The sequence below is a fragment of the Hippoglossus hippoglossus genome, chromosome 3 (assembly GCF_009819705.1).
Source record: "Hippoglossus hippoglossus isolate fHipHip1 chromosome 3, fHipHip1.pri, whole genome shotgun sequence".
Lineage (NCBI taxonomy): Eukaryota > Metazoa > Chordata > Actinopteri > Pleuronectiformes > Pleuronectidae > Hippoglossus > Hippoglossus hippoglossus.
Genome location: NC_047153.1, coordinates 23848040 through 23875850, shown reverse-complemented (window position 1 = coordinate 23875850; position 27811 = coordinate 23848040). Strand labels below are relative to the sequence as shown.

The 27811-nt window shown below is 42.9% G+C and overlaps 2 protein-coding genes across 6 annotated transcripts in view; one reads left to right on the top strand and one right to left on the bottom strand.

Moving 5' to 3' along the window:
• LOC117757260 (BTB/POZ domain-containing protein kctd15) overlaps positions 1-12257 on the top strand; it is a 28802-nt gene extending 16545 nt beyond the window's left edge. For all 5 annotated transcript variants that reach the window (XM_034578259.1, XM_034578244.1, XM_034578235.1 and 2 more), the window contains one exon: positions 8725-12257. In XM_034578259.1, the coding sequence (XP_034434150.1) occupies positions 8725-8883 (159 nt within the window). In that variant the 3' untranslated portion in view covers positions 8884-12257. The remainder of the gene's footprint in view (positions 1-8724) is intronic.
• Positions 12258-14340: 2083 nt separating this feature from the next.
• The window catches only part of LOC117757233 (transcription initiation factor TFIID subunit 4-like), a 90594-nt gene continuing 77123 nt past the window's right edge, over positions 14341-27811 (bottom strand). The window contains 1 exon segment of the mRNA XM_034578183.1: positions 14341-15534. Coding sequence (XP_034434074.1) covers positions 15367-15534 — 168 coding nt within the window. The 3' untranslated portion in view covers positions 14341-15366.

The window sequence follows — 27811 nt, the reverse complement described above, 5'->3', positions numbered from 1 at the left end:
GTAGTTAGTACCCAGGAAAGCTAAGCTGATGAATACATACATATGCAGGTTACAGGGTTTAACTAGAAGGGCCCTTGAAGAGTGCATACTTCAGCCTATGCTATTGTTGAAACTCGTCAAATTAAAGAAATGGAAAAATATACCTGGAGCCGCAATATTATCCAGATCTGGAAAAGAAAATTGAATGGCTTCTTCCTTGGATCATGCCCCACCCCTCTTCAAAATTTCATGGAAATTAATTTAGTTGTTTTTGAGTAATCATGCTGACAAACACATGGCAATGAAAACATAACCTGCATGTCGGAGGTAATAGCTCCTGTAACACATACGCATAATAAGGATAAGATCTTTCCTCCATCAAGAATTGAAGATAAGTCTTTTAGAAACATACGACTGCTCGTGATTTTAGAATGAAACCCTTGTGTCTACTCGCCTGACACTGTAGTCGGACGTGTGTTTCACTTTAATTTGACAGTGTTGGTGTGGTCACTCATCTGTGCGGTTGTCCACCTTAGGGTTAGGGTTAGGGTTACACAGAGGAACTTTACTATGAGTTGGTTTTGTTTACAAATCTTTTCACCTCATCATCACCATTTTCCCCTCACATCCATTCACAATCACCCGGCTGGCTCTTGTACCGTACAGCCAGGGCTGTGATGGCGTCTGTGCAGCGTTAGCTTGTTCCAATGAGCCATCACTTGTTCTCTCTCTCGCTCTCCGAAATTCTGTGTCAGTCTGTGGATTTTATTTTCAGGTCATTGCCCAGAATAAAGGCTGGTATAGAGACACTCATTTTGTTTCCCCCTCAGTGTCTATAACCTGCAATTCCACCTCCAAACTTTATTTGCTTTCAGACAGTTGCCATGATTTGTGGCCCTTTATACAGCGTTTTCCAGCTGTAAAGTTAATAGCTTGTTGTCACTAACTGAGATAATGGCCGCGCTGATGGAGTTACAGTCGGTTTGTCAGGAGATCACGAGAGCTAATGGCAGGTGTGCAGAGTGTGTGTGTGTAGAAAGTCACAGCTTGCAAGTTGCACATGTGGCCGTAGCATAATGTGGAATCTGATCCCGCTCTGTTCTTTGTGGTGTAGGTATAATATTAAGTAAGTAAATATATTTTGTTATAATAGAATATATTACCCTTGCATTGTGGCGTGTTATAGCATTTTCAAACAGGCCGTCTGACTGACATTAACAATATCCATCCTTACAGCAGTGTTGACCACGGGCTGCAGTAAAGCTGTGAGACGTTAAAAAACAACTTCAAGAAAGCTAGTTTTACAGTTGTGTTACACGGAGAGGTCTGTGAGAGGAAGGACAGGGGGGCAACATAACAGCCCCACACCGCAGGCTCAATGTAACACACTCGAGCGCCCACAGCCACGAACAGGCCGACACATACAGGAGACTCGCCCCTTGCAGCATCCACAGAGAGCCTCTCCCAGGCAGGCTACTGCGCTCTGACACCTCCACCTCCCGCCTGCCAGTGCGAGAGACCACCTCCAGGGAGGAGAGCGAGAGCGAGCGGGACAAAGCACGTGTGGACTGCGGCCATGTTTTGCTGCGAAAAAATGAAGAAGAGAAATGGAAAGGGGGGGGAAATGATATGCATAATTTACGCTTTACTCCTTTTTAAGACACAGCTCCTTTTTTAAAAAAGACTCCAATATAACACTGCTCAAGGCGATTGAAATACACGTATTGCATTTTTTAATACCATACTTACAATTTCTCAAACAGCCTAAACCGGTTTATACTTCTTTTATAGATTTTTAAATGACTTGCAATATAATTAATTGGCCGCATCAACTAACACAACATTTCCCCACTCTGTTTACCAGTGAGACTGGTTATGGGATGTGAGCACATCTGACTAACATGGTCTGAGAGGAGGTTTTATTGTTTGGGCTTTTATTAGGCCGCTCCTCTGATGTTGAGGTGAGCTGGAGTCCTCGTGTCAGACGAATCGCTAACAGTAAGAGGAGCTGGAGCTTCCAGGTTTCCTGCAGGCGACGCTCCCTTTTGTCTCACTGTACGGCCTCTCTCGGTTAAGGTGGCGTTCGTCGTGGTGTGCGGCTGTTTTTTCCTCTCATGCTGGCCCCTTTAAGACACACACATACACAAGATTGTTAACGCACACATATGCACGCACAGTGGAGGGGTCCGGCTCATTGAGTCGATGTAGATGAGGACACAAGGAGCAGATGGAGGTGTTTTTTCAGCGAAAGGGGAGATTTTTCTAAACAACTTACTCATTCTGTCCTCTCTCATTGTTGCGTGAAGGTATGAGAAGGTTAGGATAATAATCCTCGTCTTAGCCGCCAGACAATGAGCCTCTGCTCTGATTTCAGTCTTGGACCCCAACCCAGGGGAACACACACAGGGCCACACCCTGCCCACAGAGAAAGGCCATGGAGGGAAAGGGGTGGGGGTGTTGTTGTTCTAGGGGCAGATACATTGCTGTCGGGAACAGAGTGTTTGTGACTGGACTGGTTGTTGAAGAGGTTCTGAGCAGGAGGAGATGGATATGTGACAACCTTTAAATGTACACTGGCACAGAGAGCTCATTTTAGTATGAAATTATTTTCGTCCAAGCTACTGTTGCTGTCTTGCCCAAGGCAGGAAACTGTTAGACCTTGTGATACTTGGTCACAACGAGATAACATGAGACTTCTCAGTGCTTTACTCTACCCTAATTGCAGCAACCTGTGTTTATTTCAGGTTATAATGTTCTATTTACTCACTTAAAGTAACAATATGTAGAACATATACTTGTTTTTATACAGAACCTCACTCTGATAGTCAACATACATTTTTTTTTAAATATCTCCTTTTGTGACAAAATAGTATCTATTTCTGATTTGTTATTATATCATCATTTTCTATTTACAGTTAAAAATATAACTTAAATAACTTTTTGTGTCAGTCTACAGAAAGTAGTTTGGATGAAAAGTTTGACATTATTCAGTGGAGTAAAGTAACTTTGTACATTCACAGTACAGTACTGAACTTCTTAACTGCAAATACAATTAACAACCACAAGTACAACAAATGCAATTTTGAGTACAAAAGTACAAATTTGAGATACTTGTACTTATATCCATTTTATGCAACTTTTAGCTTAAACTCAACCTCTGAATTAACATTTCAGGAGGAAATATACATACTTACACTACAGTCATTTGACAACTTAAGTGACCACCTACCTTGAAGATTGAAATGTACATAATGGACCGTAATATTATAATATAGACTAATATAATAATATAATATAACAAGCTTTTAAAATACTACACATTATTCAAAATTAAACCTGAAGTTTTCAACCTTTTCGGCTTCTGATGTCTTGTTGTTAAGTCACGATTATATTTCAGAAGAGTTATTCACAAAAAGAGATTTTTTCTTCACTCTAAACTTCTCACATTGTTTCTTTTCAATAAAGATTAGTGGGAATTTCACCTATAGACTTTAACTACATTTTGCTGCTAATACCTATATTCTCTTATTTAAGCAGGATTTTTCATGCAGGACTTTACCTTTTAAAAGATTATTTTTACATTGCCTAAATTAAGGATCTGAATACTTCTTCCACCACAAACAGTATTACATTGTATTCAGTCCTTCGTCTTTCATGTTGTGTATTCCAATGTGAGGGAGTGGGAATAAACAACTCCACCTTGGCGAGTGATTCTCCATGAAGTCATGAGAGGAATTTAGGGAATAATACAAACCACCTGCGCTGTGATGTAGATCCAGCGGAGAAAAACAGAGAGCAGCAGAGGCACTTAACAGAGGAAAAACATTTAGCCAACGAGCCACAGAGGTGTACACACACACACAACCACACACACAGTCGTCCCAGAGCTGCAGCCGGGCCTGTTGCTCCATACATCACCATGATGAAGCACTCAGATCAGACCGGAGCCAATCTGTCCTTCATCAATGTGACAGCGGAGGTAGTCGTAGAGAAGGGCCCCCTGTCCCCCTGCTGCCCAGGCGGGGAACGCAACACGCCGCAACACTCTCTTACATGTCACCCTGCCACTCCATCAATCCTGCGCTGGATAAAAAGAGAAAGCACAGCTCATCAGCGCAGACAAGGCCACACAAACACCTCAGTGGTGCTTCTCAGTCGCCCAGATCGAGTGGCAGAACAAGGCAAACTCCGCTGCGATCAGTGAGGGAAGACCACAGCATCGGGCACCGAGGCTCAACAGGCAGTGGATTGACCTGCAGGACAGAGGAGAAAGACTTGATTGACAGCTCGAAAGCAAGATTTATCATTGTTTTTTCTATTTGTCAGATGCAGCCTAGGTGGATTCTGCAGGTGGTTTGTTACCTTAGCAACCACCATTTTTTAAAGATACACATGAACAAAATAATAAATCAGAGGTTTTTACAGGATTTAATTGGAAGAAATCAACTTTATTTCAAATTAAATATAACGAAAAAAAAAACTTTTTACGCCATCAAAGAGGGTAACAGCCTTCATCAGTGTTATGTATTACAATTGTATAAAATAGTATAACATTTTTTGCAGTCAATCAGTAGTCGAATAGGGTTTCAAATATATCAGTGTAAGTACATTTTAAAAAAGTAAAAGTATAATGCCAAACGACCTTGTGAGTATTATTATGTGGGATTATTAGTGCTGACAATGTGATTTTAACAACTTCATACACTCTAGTGTAGTTTATTCTCTTAGAGTGGATCATAATTTATCGGCTGATTTGTGTATAAAATATTGATCTGCAAATTTATCTCCACTGTAAATAAAAAACACAATATTCGCTTAGGAAATGGACGAGGTGTATAATGTGGCATCTAATGAAAAGATTCAAGCAAAGTAAAACCATCTCAAATCTTTAAAAAAGTAACTTAGATACGTCACACCTCTGTAAACCATAATTTTAGTCTGTTCAGGTTAGTTTGAACTGCTCGTAGTCCCTCAGAGGACTGATGCAGCCCTACATGTCACTTCTGTTCCTCATCTAACTTGCTGGGTGTTTACTGCCGGGGTTAGATGGTCACATTCCCAATATGGGGTCACCTAAACTCAAACACTCTTAAAGAAACTTTAAATGTGTGTCCATGAGATCAGTCTTGTGATTTCGACAAACGCTGCAACTTGACAAAGTGCTGCAGATACTTTAAGAATATATTAAAATGTCAAATAGTTTTCGTCGTTTGTGATTTCCAAAAAAAAAAAAATGCTGGCAGATGGCTCAGAGAATTAGAAAGAGTTGGAGCTTCTCATCTGTTTTATGCCAGATGCTTGAGATAAGCAGAGATTGCAGTTAGCGCTCCTTGTCACATATGAAAGTGCGTGCATAGTTAAACACAAGCGACCCCCTGAGTGTAGCGCCCATCACATGCTCCAGTGTGTGTGTGTCATACGTGTCAATCAACCCTGAGCCCTGTGCCACAAGGAGCAAGTATCTTCCAGCACCTCCTGAGAGCTGTAGCAAGTGTGTGTGTGTGTGTGTGTGTGTGTGTGTGTGTGTGTGTGTGTGTGTGTGTGTGTGTGTGTGTGTGTGTGTGCGTGCTCCGGTAGCCATCAATATTACAGTGTGCTCTGGTTTCCAGCCCTGAGACTCATCTACTTTGATTCCTGCCCTGCCATCTTTCACTGTGTAGGGAACATACAGAGCTGGGAGGTGAGAGGAGTGAGGCTGATGTATCGCCTCCTCATCTGGGGTCCCCATGGCGACCCCAGATTGAGTGGCAGCACAGAGAGATGTTTATATGTTAAATTGTATGTGTGTGCGTGTGTTTGGGGGGCAGATCCCTGTGCAGTCAAGTCGACCCTGCAACAGTGAGAATGGTTTATTATGTTTCAGATGTTTAGGGATCAGTGGGGATGTAGTGGGTGAGGAGAAGCTTTTGTTCAGCTTCTGCTTCCATCACACAGACAGGAAAAGACAAGATGAAGTGATCAAGTTCAGGGAAGGATAGCAAACTTTGGTAAAGTGTTACTGAGTCGATAAAGAGTTGTCCTACCTTCTGTGTGTATTCTGATTTCAGTCTTTTTATTTTTTTATAATTGCAGTGATATATATATATATTTAATATATATATATATATGATAAGCATGTCACAGCAATACCGGATTGAGGGTAGGTCGTCTTTAAGTTTATAACAGTGTACGTGGAAGAAAAAAAAAAAGATACGAAGGCAGCTAACTAGCAATAATTCCATTTCATGGAAATAATCATGCTTGGAATTAGACTCCAACCAATCCGCTCGCTCACATGCAACTCACTGTTCGAATATTTTGTTTTGGTTTCGCTCAAGTGAGTCAGGAAAGTTAGCAGGGAAATCTGCAGAAGTACAACATAAGCTGGGATCTGAGAGCCTGCGGTCACAAGTATGTAGCACTAAACTGAGCCACCAGGACATGTTTCAGCTTTTGAAGAGGCTGCATTACTTTCTGTTTTCAGCTGGGATTGATTTCAGGACATTGTCCTGTGGACATTGAGACCTATTGCTTGGATACATCTTAATTATTCAGTGTATTGTTTATTCCCCTGTGGCACTAATTCACTGTGTCAAACTGAATGTGAAGTTTTTTTTGGGGGGGGGCTTCTTATAGTCATTACAGTATCCCTGAGCCTGTTACAACTATCTGTAATAATATCCTTAAGTCTTTTGTGTTGCCGTGCGCTAATGATAAAAGTGTTTTCAGACTATCTTTATTGATCAGGCCATCCTCCTCTGTGACCAAATTCATTGCCGAACATGACAGAGTCCCACATGCGTTAAGAGATGATGAGGAAAAATGCAATGTGATGCAATGATCAAAGACGGCAATGTAATATCATTTCCATAATCGTTAGGCTCCTCTGTCGTCTGCCATGGATTTGGGAGTGTTTGATGCTTGGGCAGGTCTCTTAATTAGCCATCCTCAACATCAGCTGTCTGCCACCACTTCTGTCTCACAAATTACAGAGTTTGTCGTCGTCGTATGGCCGGAGGATGAGAAGTGCGGGGGGGGGGGGGGGGTTGGCTAACTTTTGGTCCTGTGTGCTAGCACATCAGGATGTGTGCGTTTGAGGTGGGGGTCATCAGGTCTGCTCATCACGTTCTTGTGTGAATGTGTGTTATTATTTTCAATTGTAAGATTGTATTTTATGAACATACGATAACTCTGTGTGTTTATTTGTGTGATTTTTCTGCCCCTCTGGGTTGTGCTAATCTCCAGTCAGGGGAGGCTGCAGTCCTTCAATGGCCTAAGTACCCCCTCTTTAGTCCTGGAATGGGGCCCCTCGCCCCTGTAATTAGAGAGGTCATCCTTTGCCATGAATGTGTGTGTATTTGTATGTGCATGTGTGAGAAAGCAATCTGTTTTGCGTGAACTTCTCTGGTTCTGTATCTGGCAGGAGGGTTAGCCCTCGGCGAGACCTTTCATTTCCATGCACTGCTCACTCCATTAAAAGGACGGGGAATAAGTAAACACACAGCACTCCTCTAACTGGGATTTAGATATACCCCCTACAAAAAATACACAAAACATCCCACAAGGATTATAGTGGATGAGAAGAGAAAAGTGATGCTGGAGTTCACCAAAGTGAGTTTCAATGCCCCGAATTTTAGGGGCTAACATGCATCCACGTCCCCTGTTCTCTCCCTGCAGCTCCAACACTTTGTCCTCACCGAGAAACTCTGCATCCTCATTCCCCACACGTCGTCTCTCCCTCGCTCACGGACCTCACTCCTCCTCTCACCCTAGCCCTCATTACTCAAATTAGGGGCTCCAGTAATCACCAAGTTGAGCTCCACTCAGCCCCTTAACACACCTCGCTCGCTCTCCGCTCTCCTCATCCCTTTGGGCCTCATGCCCTCGGTTCAGTTGCCAATCCAGCGCATGCAGTATGAATATTGCAGAGGTGGTGTGATGTCGGAGTGCCCCCTGGTTTCGCTCCATCGCTACGTATGATTGGAGGAGGGTGGAGGGTTAATGACACATGGTGCATGTTGAGACTAATGAAGATCTGAGGTTGATGTTCGGAGAAAGGATGCATGTGCTCTATATCAAAAAACCTGCAACAGCATCTAAGAGTTTTTTACAGATAATCATTTATTGAAAATAAAACTGTAGCAATTAATAACTACAAATCAACCATTTGCTAAGTTATGCAGCTGCTAGCAATAGCTTCACATTTAGCACACTCACTTTCTGCATAAGTGTATTATTCTAAAATGTCAAACTTTACCTTCAAAACAGTATGAAACATGGAACCTGTATTTTTATCAGTACCACAGACTGCATATAAACATGGACGGCATGACGGCTCCTGAAAAGTGAAGCCAAACTGTCTTGATCACCACCAGTATAGATCATAAACCCTACCTCCTCCATGTTAATGGTTGGGAAATGGACCAATCTAAAAGTCAAAATACACATAAAATAAGTTTTGCTCAAAGATGGTTTCTGTCATTTTAGGTTTTATCACACTGATGTTTGTTTATGTGCTAATTTCACAATTGAAAACTGAGACTGGCTTGTGAATGATCGAGCATTTTTATCGTCGGGCTTTTAGATTGATCCCTCGCTCTGGTTCAAAATGGCTGCGCTCATATCTGTGATATTTTAGCTTCGTTTCTGGATACGAGCAGGAAGTGGAGATGAATTCTCCTTCTTTCCTTCCAGTCTATGATCAGTACTACTCAGTTAGAGCTTCTGTTATTAATGTCCTTCTCTTCCTCTGTCCCCTCCCCTCAGGTTATGGAGCGTCTCTTCCAGAAAGGTTTCAGCGTGGCGGCGTCATGCGGAGGCGGCGTGGACTCATCCCAGTTCAGTGAGTACGTGTTGTGTCGCGAGGACCGGCGGAGTCTGTCCATCAACACGCCCATCAGGATAAAACAGGAACCCCTGGACTAGAGCATTCTGGGAGAGGGACTGCCGAAACACAACCCCCCCTTACTCCATGAATCTTCTCACACCGCCCCACCCTGCCTATTCCTGCCCCTTCCGTGCCCCATCAGGACCACAACCACCCCCAAGCATACCGAAGTATTAGCAGAGGCTTTCTAACCTCGCTAGCCCTGCAGAACTCGAAGGGGAATGTAGAACCAAACAAAGGGAAAAAAAGCATCAGCAACAAAAGTTTTTGATTATAACGCCCAAAGAATCTGGGACTGTGATGAAAACAGCAACAACCACAAATAGACTCAACAGCAGCACACTTAAACCATTTCAGCACCATGACTGGTTGATTTTTCCCTCATCTTCTTAAACAAAAAGGTGTCCTGAACCTTCCGAGGGGAAACAAAGTTCTCCCCCCTCTGTGAGCCTCCATCCACCAAGCTTCTCAACACACACACTGACACACTCACCCGCTGCCCCCCTTCACCAGTGTCATCCAGTTCTGCGTGTGTGTGTGAGGTCCATGTCTTGTCTGATTGGTGACAAGTGTGGCCTGCTGTGGAACAAGAAAGCTTTGGCAGACAGGACGCTTTTTATGGAGGACAGAAAGAAGACATAATCTGATTTTGCGAATCCCTTGACAAGCCCAAGTTTCCAAGAGCCCCGCGACCCCCCCCCCCCCCCCCCCCGACTCCGTCCCACCGCACCCCCCCACAGGCCGGGCTGAAGAGGCCAGGGCCTCGCCAAAAACAGCATCGATTTGCCAAACTGATTGTTTATTACAATTTCTCATTGTTGTTTCTAAAGTATGTTCTTCTTGCTCTTTTTGCTGTTCTTATCATGACATGGTGTAAACAATTATTATTAATAGGATTATTTTTAATGTCTCTTTTTTCCTTTCTCCAATATGAAGGATGTATGAACATTGTATTCATTAGGCTTCGAGAGCTTGTGAGGGAGCATTTCTTGGCAGTCGCTGCAGAAACTCAGATGTCTCCGGGCTATGTGGCTAAAGCGATCTGCCTGGCAATGCATTCAGAGCCGGGAAAAGTCCCATTGTTCAAACGGTGATGGAAGAGAACCTGGATGTTTTCGACATTGTTTATAGTCAAATGTGTAGCACACATAAAAAAGTGCTCCGGAATTTGTGCTTATTTGCCCTAAAAACATATCTCGGGTCACTGATCGGATTTTCTCACACGGGCACAGATATTTGTTCGTATTTAGCAGAAACTTAAGAAGGTTGGTGAATATAAAATTCAGGTTGAAGTTGCACACGCTCAAAGTGTACTGCAGCTCTGATGGGATAGAATGTTAAAGACTTGAGGACCAACGTGGAAAGTTGACGTTTACCAGTATGTCTCGTGATCAGCAAGAGATGTACTCTAAATGCTTTTACTGTTTTTTTGCACTTAAACGTTACCTACATAGCTGTCCTGCCCCGCTCCCTTAAAACAACACTTGTTTGATCCCAGAGACCGGTGCCACGCCAAGGACACTAAAACTTTACCCAAAGGCAAAATGTCCAAGAGAACGAATACTGTAGGTACCAAAGCAGAAGTGGTGCCAATTCTGTTGATTGTACAAACATAAAGACGTCATCTCTTTTTTACAATTTATAGCTAAAAGGTGACACAATGCATTATTCAGACGTGTATGAAGGCTGCCCACATTCTTTCCTGTCGGCCTCCGGTCTTGACAGGTTTGTTGAGGATAGCTCACAGCATCTTCAAGTTTGAGAGACAACGTCCCTGTTTGTTTTTTCAGTATATTGTCACTTCTAAGCCAAGATTATTTCAGTGGTTCTTCACATGTATGCGTGGCAGAACCCCAAGTGAACTGTACTAGCATCTGCGTGTTGTTCACAAAGAGGCAAGTGGGCGGCATTTACTCGATCCTCCTCTCATTCTTTTGGTCTTATTCTCAACATTTCTGGATCAAAGACAGCAACAAGAAAGGCCAAGTTTTCATGCTTTATATTTGTGTGTAACTTACAGATGCTGTTTCTTCCATTCCAAAAGACAGAGAGATAGAAAAAAAACACACAAAAAAAAAAAAACAGAAGCTCATTCTGATCTTTGTGGGCGCTGGCAGTTGTTTGAGTTAAACTGGGGGTTTGTGTTTATAAACTAGTTGTTCATTAAAAATGGGCAGTAGTTCCTCTGACCATGTTGTCCTCATATCTGCTCTCTGCGGATGGCGGCTGATTAAACAAGGCCAATGAGTGGATAAAGATGAGCTCAGAGTAAGTGTAGCTCCCAGTCCTGTGCACTCCTCCCTGGGGGTCTCTCTCTTTCTCTCTCTCACAATCAAGCCCATCTTTGTTCTGACCTGCCAGTGGCCTGCGCCTTTGCATACAGTCGCCTCAAAGGGAATGGTCAACCAGGCCTTTCATGTGCCGAGGCATGTTGGGCTCTTCACAGCGCTCCTCGCCCCCCTCTGCCTGCCCGAAGGCTCCCGGCTCAGTGGTGCCAGTAGAGACTCAGGCTTGTACCCCCTGCTGCTGTGTCATCCCCATGCCCTGGTTTCTTAAAACGCCCTGTGATGCTGTGGCTCACCGGACCACACCACAACAAAAGCCAAACAAACTGATGAGTCAAATCTGGGCACACTCAGAACACACCATGCAGCCAGGCGACTTGGCTCGGGCCGAACCTGACATCTTTCATCCAGTTTATACGAGGTGTGGAAACTCATCTGGGTTAGCTCTCGATGAAAGAAATCCATGCTATGCTAAAACCTCCCATCTGCAAGAATTACAGTTTTCTTTTTCAGGGAGGAGCGAACGAAGGCCTATTTTCTTACTGATGTGGCATTTTCAAATCACAGAATGGGCTTTTAGCTGAGAAGTTGTGCATTTTTGAATGAAAACATAAGTGACCGGGAACAAAGATGGCAGGTGTGAGTTTCTGTGTTTGTGCTAACAAACCAGGGACTCAGAGTATAAACGGCACGCTAACTAGTCAAACTCGACAGGACTGGAAACTTCCAAGACATGTTCACACACGCGCCCCCCCCTTTTTTTCTCCCAGATGGTACTGGCCAGTGTTCAGCCAGTCCACATGGTATTCACACCACCTCCGAGGCAGGTCAGTTGTACAGTTATTGTAAATTGAATTATCGAGACTCTTGGGTTTCACGGGACCCTCGTGTTTTTAAGAGACCTCTTTAGTCCTCTCCACGAAAAAGAATGAAAGAATTCAAGCATTACATTGTGTACATATGAATTAAAAACATTTCAAAGGGTATAATAAGGTGCAAATGTATATTATTTAAAGTGTTTAAAAACAATTAGACTGTGGTATTAAAGGGCATGTGTTCATTTACAGTGTCTCCATTTGACTTTTCTTGCATATTTGCGATAATAAAAGGATGTACTGTAAATCTGATGCGTCTCATTGCACCTGTGTTGTTTCATTATCCTTAAAAAAAGGGAAGGACAAGACTTAGTTTGAGCAGCTTTGATTTGATCATGCTGAATTTTTCCTTGTCCTGCTGGTGGGTTTGTCGCGGATGAAGCCAGCTTGAAAAACATTTATGGTTGACGTATTCGGGAGGTTGAACCCAGCGTCCTGTAATTGTACTAATGAAGCCGGATGAGGCTCCGCAGCCTAATGTACTCTACTGAATCGAGATCAGCTGTTTAAAGCTCCAGAGGAACTGAGGAACAGGCCAAGATCTAAAAAAAAAATGTAAAAAACAATATGCTCCCAAACCCCAATATTTTGCACTGAGTTAAACGGTTTGGTCTTTTCAAAAATGCTTCTGCTTAATTAGCAGCAGAAACCTAGGGGGACTTTCCATAGTTGAGCAGCAGCGCTTAACTCAGTTGTACTTAGCATGTGCAATGTTAGAAATGGAAATGAAGCAGGCTGAATTAGTCGTTGACTTTGGTAAAACCTGTCTGCAAAAACATAACAGATAATTTTTTCTTTTGAAGAGTAAGGAATGAACAGCGGGGCACATTGCTTGGCTATTAAATCATTTTAGACTAGAGTTCACATCTTTTGAATTTCTTACAAAGATTCCCACCTACTTGATTTTAGCTGAAGAAGATATGCACAACGTCAAAATCTGCTCAGTTTAGTAAACAGCTTATTTATTCCTTTACAAAAATAGGTACAAATACATAAGTAATGTTTTTTCACACAAACAGGAATTCTCAAGATATGTACAAGAGTTTACCAAAAATAACGTGGTTCTAATAAACACAGTTTTGTAAACAATATTTACAAATCATTCTTATAATGAAATGTTATTTCCTCTGTCTAATTACATCAGTCCTAATATTTTGGCTAAAAAGCTGTAGTATTAGTAGTAGTAGAAATGTCCTCCTGTGAAACCACAAGAAACCATAGAAACCATTATTAAAATAATTTCAAATCTCAACAATCCTTGTTGTGCTTGCTTTTAAAACATGGTATATCGGAGATCAAATTTATGAAAAACGTGTTAAGAATAACAGCCAATTCCAAAAAAAATAAAAAAATAAAGAAAACCAAGAAATATTCATATATTAATTGGTTTAAAAATAGTGTTCTTTTGACAGAAACTGGCAATACTGTTTTTTCCTTTATCGGTCATTTCTTTGCTATTATACAGTGACAGCTTTCAGTTGTCAGATAAAATAGGTATAAAAAAAAGTGCTGTCAAAATGTACATTGCACAACAATTGTTCCAAATGTCAACCATATTTAAATAAATTTCAATATGACAAGAAAAGCTGCATAGAGGCCGAGATATTTAGTTAAATAGAAAACAAACAGAAACATACTGGACAATATTACGTAAAACACAATAAGGATTGTAAAAAATAATGAACAAGGCGACAATGCAGGACAACATGTAAAAACCAGGCATTACTCCTCTCTTCCATCAGTGACACAAAGAGAGAAAGAAATGGGAAACATATAAATCAGTTTTAGACTGGAGTCATTCAACTGCATTTTTCCAGTTACACTTTACTATACAACTGTGATATTTAACTTTGCATCAAAATACAAATTTAGTGTAAAGGGCTGTGCACTACAATTCTTCATAATCTAGCTTCGACATTCAGTCGTTATTAAAGTGAAGGGGCGCTAAAGAGGGCTCCAGGTACGACAGAGCATTAGGGCCATTTAAAGGGGGAAATAATCGGAGATTTTGAGAATAAAGTCGTAACATTTCAAGAATAAAGTCATTATTTTAGGCTACGTGATTACAGGGGAAATATCAGAAGATCCGCCCGTTACCTGCTTTAAAAATGAGGACAGCATCTTGTTAAGTTACACATTAGTTTCACAAATAACAAAATAGCACAGTTCTTTTGGCTCATCAGCACCACATTATCATCGGTATCAGGACTTTGAAACATTGTAAAAGAAACTGTCCACTCCAAAGAAAGAAACCATATGGTCTTTGAGGAAGTTGCCTCTTTTTTCTTCACTCTTGTTATATTACGACTTTATTCTCAATTACAACATTATTCTCGTAATACTGCAACATTATTTTCCATATCTACAAATTAGTTTTTCTTCAATAGGGCCTGAATTCTCCCCATGAGAATGACTCAAGTCTTTTTTCAAACAGCATTAATGTGCAGACAGAACAACGAGAGGGAAAGATAAACAAATGTTTCACAACAACACCTGCAATATAAACCTCTCAGAAACCAAAACACACCTTCTCAAACAGGTGTCATAGTGCAGACTGTGGCTTTGTTTAATGACCTTTGCGTCTATAGCAAATACACAACAGGTGTAATTGAGTGAATTTCGAAATGTGAGTCAATCAAAGCACATGGTTTTACAAAAACATCAGATTTTTATACTACTGCCACATGGGGTTATTCCTTTTTCTTACAAAGCGTACATGTGTTAAAATTATACATGCCGTTAAATAATTCAAAAAGAACTATTTACCACGTAAAGAACTTGATCGCGATGCTGTTATTTGGAATCTTAATGTTTGAAAAATGATGTCTCCGTGCAGGAAATCTGGAAAAGGCTCATTATTGATTTCAGCTGAACTACATTTATTGAACAACATACGTTCAACAAATAGCTCGTGGAGAATATCGTAGGCTGTATCGAGGTGCTAACATACTGTAATTCTCTTCTCTCCTTCAAACAATCCTCCCTTGAGGTGGATCATCGAAGCTACTGCCAGTGACGTCAATAAATACCCAACATACGTGGAATATGTTCTGTGTCTAGTCCTGCGACACAAAACATTGTTCCTCTAACAAATCCTTCAACAGAAAGAATTTAAATATGGTCTTAAAACTGAATGATCAAACTACACACCGTGAGGCTAAACAGAGAAGACACAGAACAACTGTTTTATTTTTGTATGGTTTTTTTTGTCTCTCTCTCTTCTTTCTTATTAAACGCTACATCAAACATCACTACAGTACATATGGAGACACAGAGCTGTAACATTAGACCTGATCTGAAGGCACGTGGCTGGGAAGGAGGAGGAGGAGGAGGTTGAGGTGGGTGCTGAGCGGAGCTGAGGCTACTTGAGCAGAGCACGGTAAAGGAGGAGGGAGTGGGCGGTCTCTCTCTCCTGCTCCATGTAGAAAATGATGTCCCTGAGGTTGACGCGGGTGATGCGTTGCCGTTGACGTGATGAGGTGGACGGGACGGAGGAGCTGGCTGGGGACCCCGCCGTGCTGCCTGAAACCTGGAGACAAAGGAAGGGGTCAAAAGGTGAGATGGAGGAATTCATTCAGGGAACTGTAACAGTTTTCAATACTTATATAACAAAAAATGCCAATAGTTTCACTTTTGCACTTTTCAAAATTTGACCATCCATCAACCTATTGCTAGCTTGTTTTTGGCAGCAGCAAAATGGCTTTTCTACAGCAAACAGTGACAGGTAGCTGGCCGAGGCCAAGCAGACAAACTGCATCACTTTGACAAATTCATACTGAACCAACCAAAAGGTCCAAGGGTTAAGGGGAGATGAATTTTCAGCTCTTTTTTCATTTCCATAAATATCACAAAATTACTAGATTTTAAGTCATGGCTCTGTCTATAGAATTTATGCTGAATCCTGTCGGCCTGCCGAAGATGGTAAAATACTTATGGATCTTTTAATGGCAGCCGATTTCTCCCAGTGCTGCTGATGGTCAATCTGACTGTGACAGACAGTTAGTGTGTCTGTGTCTCTCATAGGGGATGGCTCAATCGACAGGTGGTCAAGGGGGATGAATTTTTGATGATTTGGGTTTAAAGGGAATTGCACCCCGCCCTTATTCCCTGACAAATTGCCTCCTGACTGGGGATGTCCATCTGCCAGCAGGTCCATCACTGGTCGAGAATGACCTATCTGGACTAATTGACCACTATTTGATGGATCACCATTACATGTTGAGGTTGATCGTTCCCAGATGAAGAATCCTAAAAGGTTTGGCGATCCCCTGATTTTTCCTCAAGCAGTGCCACAAGGTTGGATTGTTTGGTGATATGTCTGAACCGCTGCTGGATGGATTACCATGGAATTTGGCAGAGGCATTTATGTTTCCGTGGATGAATTGTAATTCTAAGTCTGTAACTTTTAGCTCCTTCCCCAGCTCAAATTTGACCTGCACATAAATATGTAAATGTGTAAACAACCTAAAAAACAATCACATTCTCATCATCCTCTTTTTTTATTTGTTTTGTGCTAGTTGTTGCATGTTAGCATGCCAACACACTACACCAATAAAGTGAACATATTCAAAATACACCTGCTTGGCATCAGTATGCTATGTATGTTATGTATGATGTTTGCATTTAGCTACAGCACCTCACAGACTCTCTAGCATGACTGTAAACTTTGTCTTGTGTCTATCCAATTCTAAAATTCTTCCAGACAAGGAGATGATGAAATTAATTTCAAAAACTCTTCCAACACTGTTAACAAACCTTGGAACTAACCAGTGACAGAACCGAATTTCCAGCTATAGGTTACAGGAGTGGGCTTGGGACACGGAATGTCACCAGTGTGAATCCCTGGACTTCCGGAAGACATTTTGATGGGGAGGGAGTAAATGAACAACATCTACGGCTGAAGTGCCTTAGGCACTTAACCAGCATGGCCGCCCACCATTCCCACTGGGTGTGTGTGGTCAGTGCTCCTAGTGTGTGTGTCGTGTGTGTGTGTGTGTGTGTGTCTGTGTGTGTGTGTTCCGACCAGGAAGGGGTTAAAGGCAGAGGTCACATTTACTGTGTGTAAACTTACTGCTAAAGTTACCCACAGTATTATAAACCCTCTGAACTTTCTGACCTCACTTTATTTAAATAAGTGTATCTTTGTATGTGGTATGTTGACCCTGCAACAGACTGGTGACCTGTCCAGGATGTAGCCTGCCTCTCGCCCAATGTCAGTTGACCATGACCCTCAAAGACCGTTTGGCTAATGAATGAATGAATGAATGTATTTTTATGTTTCTTCATGTGTTTTCATGTCAACTGAAAGCTTAAATAAGTATGCACTTCATTGAAGCATTAAATGACTAATATTTTGTTCGGGTTTCATTAACTGGATTTTCTCCTTTCCTGTGCTCCTAAGAATTTGTACTTATTTTGTCTTGAGTGATTAAAGGGATGTTTGTCTCAGTGCCACAGCAGAAAGGAAATTTTCCATGGCAAAACACAACAGTGTTAAAGGGATAGTTCACAGAAAAATGAAAATTCCCTCATTATCTACTCACCGCTATGCCGATGGAGGGGTGGGTGAACCTTTGAGTCCACAAAACACTTTAGCAGTTTCAGGGGTAAACAGCGTTGAAGCTAAATCCAATATAATTGAAGTAACTGGTGACCTCTTCTTCAGACTTAATAAAACAACAGAAAAAAAAAATGAAATGCCTCCATACTGCTCCAGTGGTGTCAGCCCCGACATTCAAATCCGACTCTTAACGCTGTCAATTACACCGTTTCAAGTCAAATTTGTCAAATGTCTGAATGGCTTACGGACACTTGGATGACACCACAGGAGCAGTATGGAGGCCTTTTCGGTTTTGTTTTTTACGTTTGAAGAAGTGGTCCCCCACTTACTTCAATTTTATTGGATTTGGCTGCAACGCTGTTTACCCCTGAAACTCCTAAAGAGTAAGCAACATTATGTTATCCATTCACTAAATGAAGTAATTAATGTTGAATGGCAAACACAATGACAATATCAATGCTGTGTGCTCCAAACAAATATACACCTCCTATTTGGAAAAATAATCCCTCTGGCAGAGCAGCAATAAGAAGATCAAAAAGATGCACTAATAACGTCCAGATCTTCAGGTGCAGCTGAGTGCTCTTAGACTTTTCTAAACTGGCAGAACACGAGACTGAGAAAAAACACTGGCAACGAGCTCCGACAGCAAAGGAAAGCATCATTTTTATTTAAGTGTGTTTTATGGCTCTTTACATCCCCCGAAATATGAACAGATTTTCCCTCTAAGTAAACAACGCTGCTGACATAGATCTGAGCTGACGTCCCACTCTGAAATGGAGCCCTTGTTGTTTGTATTTGATCCAGGAAAAACGAGAACGATAAAAAAGGGAGAGTATACAGAGGCTGATACAAATCAAGAGTTGCATTTACATTTGTAAATGAGAAACACTGGGAAACAAATCCAGCAAGTGCCCACTTGAACCCAGGCAGAGAGAAATAAGACAGACATTCCAGTCAGGAACACCCTCTCACAATTACATTGATTGCACCACTCTGTAAACACACAGCACAGACAGGCCTTAATTGCAAACATATGATGCGTATGAAGCAAGAACCAAACCGAAGTCTCAACAGCACCCGCCCCCTCATATGCTTGTCTTTGTGTACACTGTATGACGATGCCTTGTCTCAAATTTCCCTCTGTACACTCTCTGACCCCGGGACACGGGATGACGAGTGACGATTGCCAGGCCGCTGTTCCCACAACCTTACCTCGACGACATCCACCACCTCCGGTCAGTCATACTGACGTGCTGGGAGGGAGTCGGGTTGAGGCAGCCAGTACAGCCGGCTCCTCGTCACCCTGGGGCACACCAGACCCTCACTTGGGGGGGGGGGCGACCCCGGCCTTATCAGGTCAATCATGGCTGACCACATGTGAAAGATGGGCCTGCCTACTGCCATGCCAATTACTGCCACTCACAAGCGAGCCCGGCGACAGGGCCACAGATTTTACCAATCAAAGCCATCCATCCACCTGGACGGATGGGCAGTAGTCGCCACAGGGCGGGCATGTTGGGTATGGTGCCAGGGCCACAGTGGAGATGATGGGAGTACAGGCAGACATTACCGCACAGGTAGTGTGCCACAGCTCCCAGAATGCCTTGTTCCTTTCAGGCACCGGGGCAGCCTTAAGTGATCCAAACACAGGCAGAAAGGTCAACGCTCATCCAGCGATTCACTCAACACAGCCGCTCCTCATCCGTCTGTCTTTATATGCCCTCCACGTGCTGAACGTACAGAACCGCCCAAACACCGGTATGTTGTTGTTGGTATCTATGCAGACCCATCCCTCTAAAGCAGATGGCTGAGTGTCAGTTGAAAAGGAAAGCGAAACATCAACGACCACACTTTCCCTGTCGCCAGCACACAGTCATTGTGTCACAAATTCAATGAGAAAACAAAATGGCAGGCTTTGTAAGGTTACGCTGGATGAAAATAAAAAAGAGAAAAAGCAGGAGAGCAGAGGCACAAAGAGAGAGAGACAGAGAGAGAGAGACGAGGAGAGCAGAACTGAAAGTCTCAAAATCAGCTTGGCCAAGAAAGATCCATGAGGCAAAAAACAGCATCTGTCATTTTATCTGTGATGGGCGCTCGGAGGCATTATGTCATATGACATATCCATCGTACAGAACGCACAGGGATACTTCGATACATCTCTTCAGACATTTGACTTGTTTGGAGCCAGGGACAGAGAGAAAAACAGAGGAGAGGAGAGAGGAGAGGAGAGGAGAGGAGAGGAGAGAGGAGAGGAGAGGAGAGGAGAGGAGAGGCTCATCTGTAGTGAGGCCTCTTCACTGGCTCTGGTCTTCAGCCACATTCTGTTGAAATCCATGACAAAGTGCCAATGGGCCTGACATTGTTTTACACTATTTCACTCTCTACAAACACATGTCCATGCACACAAGAGCAGGGGCCGTGAGTCTGTTTTGTGTAGCAGACAATTAGTGTAACACAGTGTATGGAAAACAATAGAATGGAATAAAAGACACACTTCTAAAGAAAACCAGAGACCTGTGACAGATTACGCCCATGCTCACATTATCAGACAAATACAATACTCCAGTGTCAATAACTGAACATAACTCTAACCATGTGTCACCAGTATTGTAGTCATAATATAGCAACTTTAATAAGGTTATTTATAATGATGGAACTTGCCATAAGAGGTAATCCACAACATATATCAAATTAAAGGAGAAGGTTAACACTATCCTTATTTTCCTTACTGTCTATAAAATCCATTAAAAACCGCCAAGCCCACTCATTCTCAGTGGTGGTTAGCACTGCCGCCTTACAGCAAGAAGGTTCCTGGTTTGAATCCCAGTTCTGCACGTGTGCCCTCTATGTGCATGGGTTTTCTCTGGCGTCCTCCCACAGTCACAAAACGTGCAGATTGGGGATTAGGTTAATTGGAGATTTTAAATTGACCGTATGGTCTGAACATTAGTATGAATGGTTTGTCTCTGTATGTTCCTGACCGGTGTACCCTGCCTCTCACCTGGCGTCACACGGGATTGGCTCCATCCCCCCCCCCCCCCCCCCCCCTTGAACTATTATATTTTCAGTGAATTGATATGCAGTTGAGGCTCTAGTGAGTATTTAAAAAATTATACGGTACCTACAGTATTTTTATGGGTGGTCATATATTAGTTTTGTGACAAAATTCATGGTTACATGATTCCAGTGAGGCTCATATGAAGAAATGCTGCTGAGCATCACACACATTCAGAACCACATTGTGAATAGTCACATTATCCTATACTGGAATGGCTGATCCACTATGTTTAGACACTTCATCCATTGTTCAGTACATCTATGACACTCATATGTAGAGAAAATAAATCAGAATTTTCTGGCAGGTCACACAATTGGTATTTTGCTAAATTCACTTCTGATTAATAATGTATGTTTTCACCCTCTCTCTCACTCGAGCTTTTGACTCCTTGTTTTCAAAATGTGCAGCGGCAGCAGCGATGCCTGTGTCTTGAGGAATTTACATTCGGTCCTTTATTCTTTGAGAACGAGGGGAGGGATGTGGGGCAGGAGCGGTGCTGGGGTTCTTGCTGATCTGTGGCTTTGAACCCTGAATGGCACCTGTGCCTTGATGCCGGAGCCAATATTGGATTTGGCCCAGGTCACACCTCAGGGCGGTGGGTTAATGGCCCACTTTGCCAGGCACACAGAGCTGCTCGGCCCCTGCACAGGGCCAAGCTGCTGTCTCAGCACTCAACTCCTCACAGCCGAAGTTGCAGACATAGTGGGAGATCTCACACACACACACACACACACACACACACACACACACACACACACACACACACACACACACACACACACACACACACACACACACACACAGACACGTGTACGATACAGCAGCTAACACACTGTATCAACTAAAACTGCAACATGGGGTAAAAGCATTGCTCAGCATTCATATTTGAAAGATAGAGGCTAGCCCCATGTTGGTTGAGAAACAGATAAGCTGTTCGTGATGCAACATTACTCTATTGTTGTTGTTGGGACTTTGATGCCGAAAAAATCCGTTTATAGTCTGATGTCTGCGCTCCAGGCAAGGACGACATATATAGCACAACAGAGACAGACTGTTGACAAGCTAAACAAAGAAGTGAAGCAAAAGCTGAACCAGGTGCTGTTTTATGAAGTTAAAGCCAGGGTGGAAATTAACAGCAGCCACTAGTCAGAGATTCTGTGTACCAATTTGGCAGGTAGCAGGCAATGATTGTGTTTGCTGAGTGCAAACTGGCTGGTAGACGCTCAAAAAAGAGGCGTGTGGTTAGTCAGGTACACGTGACGGGCGTGCTCTCATCAGGAGTACCTGACAGACAAACTGGAGTACATGCTGGATGACTGAAGGACTGCCTGATGTGCTGACTGATGGACTAACTAAAAAACGGCTTGTTGGCTAACTGGCTGAGGGCCCGGCTGACTCACTGACTGGCTGACTAATTTACTGACTGAAGGACTGACTGACTGTCTGGTTGACTGACTAGGTGCCAGGAAGCAAAGCTTTCCCACATGTTCTCCTCCACGCCACATTTCAGTCGGGGAACGTTGCCCCGTCCCTTTGCGGTGTTTACAGTGCGGAGCCCAGCCGTGGGAGTGCAGACCCACTTCATCTCCACACTCGGCCTGAAACGCATCTCCTACGGCCGCCATTAATCAGCAACAGAGACTTTCTCTCTCTCGCTCGCGCTCTCTCGCCTCTCCTTTCTCTCGCTGCTCTACGCCCACAGACATGCTGGATGAGGCCATTTTGAAAGAGTTAACAGATGTCGGCTGATTTGCCCCGGGCTTTCTGACATCGCCCGAGTGATGTATTTGATGTGGAGTTTATTCAGCTCTAATAAACGTATAAAGAATTAGAATAATAATTCACAGATGTACATACCCAGATTATATGCCGGAGCCTCTCTTTGAAGCAGGCAAGGCAGCAAAGATTAACAGAACCAGGGGAGAGGATGAAAAGGGTTTTGGTTCAGTCCACCGATAATCAGGGAGGTCAAGATGGACTAATACCACAGCTTTAGGTTCATGCACCGACACAGACGGCTTTGTTCCTATCGCAGGTTCCTTTTCTGTGGTAAACTCTAAACAAGAAGCTGCTACAGTGACTGTGTTTTTAGAAAAAATGGAGCACAGTGTATCACATTTACCAGTTTTTTTTTTCTAGTCTTATATGTGCTTCTTTTAATTTGTCATTTTGTACTGCAAAGAGAAAAAAAGGGGAAAATACAAAGAGATGGGAGTGAGGTCGAGCATTCTGATCATGGCAAAAAAAAAAAAAATTAGGGAATTACTTTCCAAACAAACAACTTCCATTTGCTTCACAACTAAAGAACAACAAATCTCAAAAATGGCCAGTTGCAGAGCATCTTAATACCCACATAAACCATAAAAACAGCTACACAGCTCCATGGCAATGCATAGCAACCGTGCAGAATTTCAGTCAAGGAGAAAGAAGGCAAAAAAACACCTTATTACTTCTAACTCCTGCAAGCCATTTTGGTCTCCAAAGGTTTTAGAGTGCCGCAGGCCATGTGTCTGCAGTGTTTCGGGAAATGACTTGCCTTCGCACGAACACTGCTATGTTCTGCAGCACTGCTGCCCCCAGCATCCCCGCTCAATTTCTGTTTAACCCCTTCCTGCCTTCCCTCACACTGACTCACTGCAACAGAGAGCTCTCACACCCAGCACAATACTGTCACATTGTTCAGCCTCCCACAAACCAAGGCAAATCAGACCAGCTTTTCCACGAGCTAACACATTAACTCCACGTCTAATTTGGCTACTTAAGCATGTGATGGCTCTTAACAAACATGTTGCAGTGAAGGCGTAAGGGTATGTGGGGCAGGGAAACGTGGAGTAAGATGCCCCTTCACCATTTCACTTTGTCTACTACAATGTGCGACACAGTTTGCACACTTGAGTGTGTATCAACGGTGGATTAAATCTGCAAACTCGTTGACACAACACATAATTAAAACATCTTGCTCGAGGTCAGGAATTTTCTAATTAGTAGTGTACTGACAAAGCTGCAATTCCATCGCCCTGAGTTTCAAAGTCCACAGGTTACTGCGAAGATGAAAGCCGACCCCGGAGCACTATTCTGCAGGGCTGCTTATACAATTCCTCAGAAGACAGTCACAGGGTCACCGAGCTAAACAGTGTGCTGCACCCGGAACCTCGCTTCCAAACAAAGAACTTCAAACTTTCCTGCCTGGGAACACAATCTTACCACCACCACCCCCTCCTCTCTTTCTTTTCAACCTGAGAGAAACAAAAGATCATGTGAAGGCAAGCAGAGGAAGAAACCATAACATTGTTTTTAATCTGTTTAATTAAAATGCTCCGAGCCGGGCTAGTTGAACAACTACAACTAAATACTGCAGAGGCTTTGTTAGCTGGATCTTTGCAAGTTACTATAAATTGGCAACACCATTTAGGATTGTGGGTAATAACATTTTGGTTATTATTGGCTATTGAATAAATCCTACTGTCTACATTTGGCCAATATCACAATAATCCAGACGATGATTTTGTTGTTGTTGGGACTTGTTAATCGGCTTTATTTGTCTAAAGATTGTGATCCAATCAACAATCCACCATGCCGCCATGCGTTCAGAGTCTTTCTCTCTCTGCTTTGGTGTTTTCTATAGCGAGAGAGAGAGCGAGGGGAAATGAGGGACCCGTAACAGCCTCCCCGATAACCTGGACAATTAACGTGGGCCAAGTATCTTTGCCTACATAAAGTACCAGAAGTAGAACTTTTTCGACATTAAATATTCAAAGCGTTTCATATATAAAATGAACCCAATTAGAGTTAAAATAGGAGAAGTGTAATGAGTCTCAAGTCAGAATGCTTGTCTTCAGAACTACTCACTAATGAGCCCTTGTTGGTTTTGCACGCTTTACTTTCAATGGTGTGGCACTGTCATTTCTGCCGTTTTTTAATTTTTAATTCAAGTTGAATGAGAGGGTGGTGACTGAGTTAATAATCAAGGCACTGGGGTGTTTTGCAGCCGATGGATAGCTGGGAGAAGTTGCCAAATGAGGCTTGTGGTCCACGCTTTGATGTCTTTGTGAAACGTTCCAAATAGGAACAACTAGTTAACAAAAGCCTATCAGTTCAGACTGGTATTGAACATAAATGACCACACTGAGGGGAACGCATCCTACAAATGGCCTAATTAGGGAAAAGAGTAGGCTATCCAGCAAAATAGCATGGCAATGAATAGCACAGCAACACGGGCGCTAACACACGCTGACTTGAGAATGAGATAAGAGACCGAAAAGGCACCCGCCGCAGACACAGTACCCTGAACTGTCAGTCTTCACATAAATCCTCATATGAGCAGTCACACATTCCCCTCACAAGAAAAGAGACGCACCAAGGGGCCACAGTGGATATGCAGATGGAGGAGATTAGAAAGCACATTTACGGCAGCGGGATCACACCATGAATTGGTCCTTGATCTCAAATTGACATAAATGGGGCCATTTCTGACATCATTTAGCCATCACAGGATCCGTTCCAGGGCGCCGTCACTGGTCCCCACGCACCTGATGCGACGCCTGCTAAGTACGAGAGGCAGGAAAAACGGCTGTCTGAAGAGCAGGTCTGATTAAGATCCTGGCTCTTCTGGGGAAAGTGTAAAATTTAGATGGCCCAGAAAGACGAAACCATAACTTCACTGGAGTTTCCAGTGTTTCTTTTTTTAAAGAGAGCTTTTGTGAGCATTTGTGACCCCCAGTGTCACAGTTTTTCATCCAACAAGCTGCACGGATGACAGAGGTTTTACAGCGATTCAGTAATAAATGATTCCTTCAGCATTCTGGGAAAATGATGATGTTAATTCAACTTTTATAAAAACACACTACGCTACAACTACAAGCAGCTCTGCTGAAAAACAGAGCGGAGTCGAGTTGTTACAAAATGTAGCACATTTGGCACAACAAGGTCAAAATTAAAATGGCACAATACATGCTGTCAATTAGGGATCTGGGGTGGGTTGGGGTAAAAATGGCAGGCAGCATTGTAAAAATTTGGACTCAGTGAAGGAGTTCTTCATTACGATTTGGCTGGCACTTTCCTGCAGGCCTCATTCCTCCCATCAGATTCCTCCTCCACAGGCCCAGAAGGCTTCCTTCCTACCTGCACAGCATTTTGGCAACCTGCTTTATTATACCACATACAACAGCATTATTTTCCAGGCAGCTGTGTGTGCATGTGTGTGTGAGTGTGTGTGTATAACGCTTATCTACATATTGACTTGGTTTATATCCACACCCTTGTCTGCCATAATAATTACACATCTTGTAAAAGGAAGAACTCAATTCTTCCTGAACCTGAGGCGGGCAGCTGCAGGAGTTGCCCACCGGCGCCCAGCAAACACACCTCCGGCGCTGCCTGGTATCCAAACAGCTTCAGCACATACCCAAAGCCATTGCCTTCCATGTCGCAATGGCGGCTTTCTATGAGAAACTGAACAGAGAGCGCCAACCCGAGCACGGTTAAATGTGTTATACTACAGGAACAAAGCAGTGGAGATAGGTCGGACAGGTTATACAGGTTATACAGACAGCAGGGGCCTGTTTTATAGTTGTCAACGAGTCAGACCACACACACACTGCTTCGCTGCACGCATCTCAACACACACAAAAAGCAGCATTGTGTGGGGACCGAGACCAGTCGAGGACGTGTGTTTACATTTTGTGGCTCTCTGGACCTTGTATGTAAACATAGAGATCGCTCCAAAAGGCCAGGCATGACTTTTCTTCCCCAGCCAAACCACATCTATTGCTCAGAGCTGCCGTGACATGATGCGGGTGATAGAGGCCACATTTAGCTATTCACAACTCTTCCAAAGTTCTATCAGTGGAGGGCTTTCATTAGTCCAACAAATACATAATTTATACAATCTAAAAAATACATGTGATCATGAATCAAAGTGGGAATGAGAGACACAGAAACATTGAGGTTTTCTGGTGATGCCCATTCTTTGTTTCAGGAAGTGAACGGAGGTCAAATGTTGGACAGCTGCTCTGTCAAATGCGGTCAAATGCAATATTGTTGTACTAGTGATTAATAGCCAGACCTCATACTAACAGGAATCTGGGTTTATCGCAGTAATCCTTCTCTCGGAAAACACTGACATATTATTGGTCAGATTCTTAGCGCACTTACAGTCACATTAAATCGACCCTATTGTTTAAACATGAAACAAAGAGTCTGCCAATTCAGGCACTTTGAGACAATAGTAGACTGCACTCTAACTGACAGCACATATCAATATATATTTATATATACATATAAAACACAAGGGGAGCCAGTAGCCTTTATCCTCTCCCTGTAGGAGACCAGGACTGATAACACTCATGTGCATGGTGATGTCTGAATTCTGCTGAGATTATTTGTCAAAAAACGCCTGAATTTCACAGTTAATTGGCCTCCCTAATTAGCATAGGATGTCTAATTCCCATTGCAGTCAGTGTGCTAAATGGTAAAGCTTTAGCGAGCGGATGCCATTCCTTTTTTTCGTTTTGAGCAGAGAGACTCCCCGTGCAAGCCGAGCTGCACTGTACATTACACACTCAATGATCGATTCTAAATCTTAATTAGTGAAACGACAAACAAGCAAGGACACTTAATGAACTGTGTACCTTGTCAAACAGCTGGCTCATTATATTTATTGAGATATATGTTAAATTTAATGATTCGGGCAATTAACTGCGGACCCCTTCCGTAATCTCTGAGGGACATAAAGGGAGGCGAGCACCAGGGCCACAAACCTAATGGAAAGCAGCTGACAAATATTTGTCACCCCCAGAGAAATGAAACGGGCATCAGCCTTGTGTTCAGAAATAAAGATGTCACACAAAATTCCGCTCCCTTGTGAGCTCAACTCCCGGTGCTTTGTGCTCCTGGATAACACTGCTCCGACGCAGAGACACGACATGTATCAGGCGCTCTCTGCTTTGCCGGGACCTCATCCCACTTAATGATCGGAGATTTTCTGCAAAAACAATACAGAAACATAACAAAAGATATCTAAAAGTGGGCACAGTCTTTATTATCAGTGCCTTTTTTTCATGGCCATCCGTTTCCAACTTTTTTTTCTAAATTGGTCAAATGGAAAGCAGTGGAAAGCGAGGGGGAAAAAAATTAAGCTGAGCCGAAAAGTGCGACTTGGATTTAATATTTTATAATTGCCAAGGGACA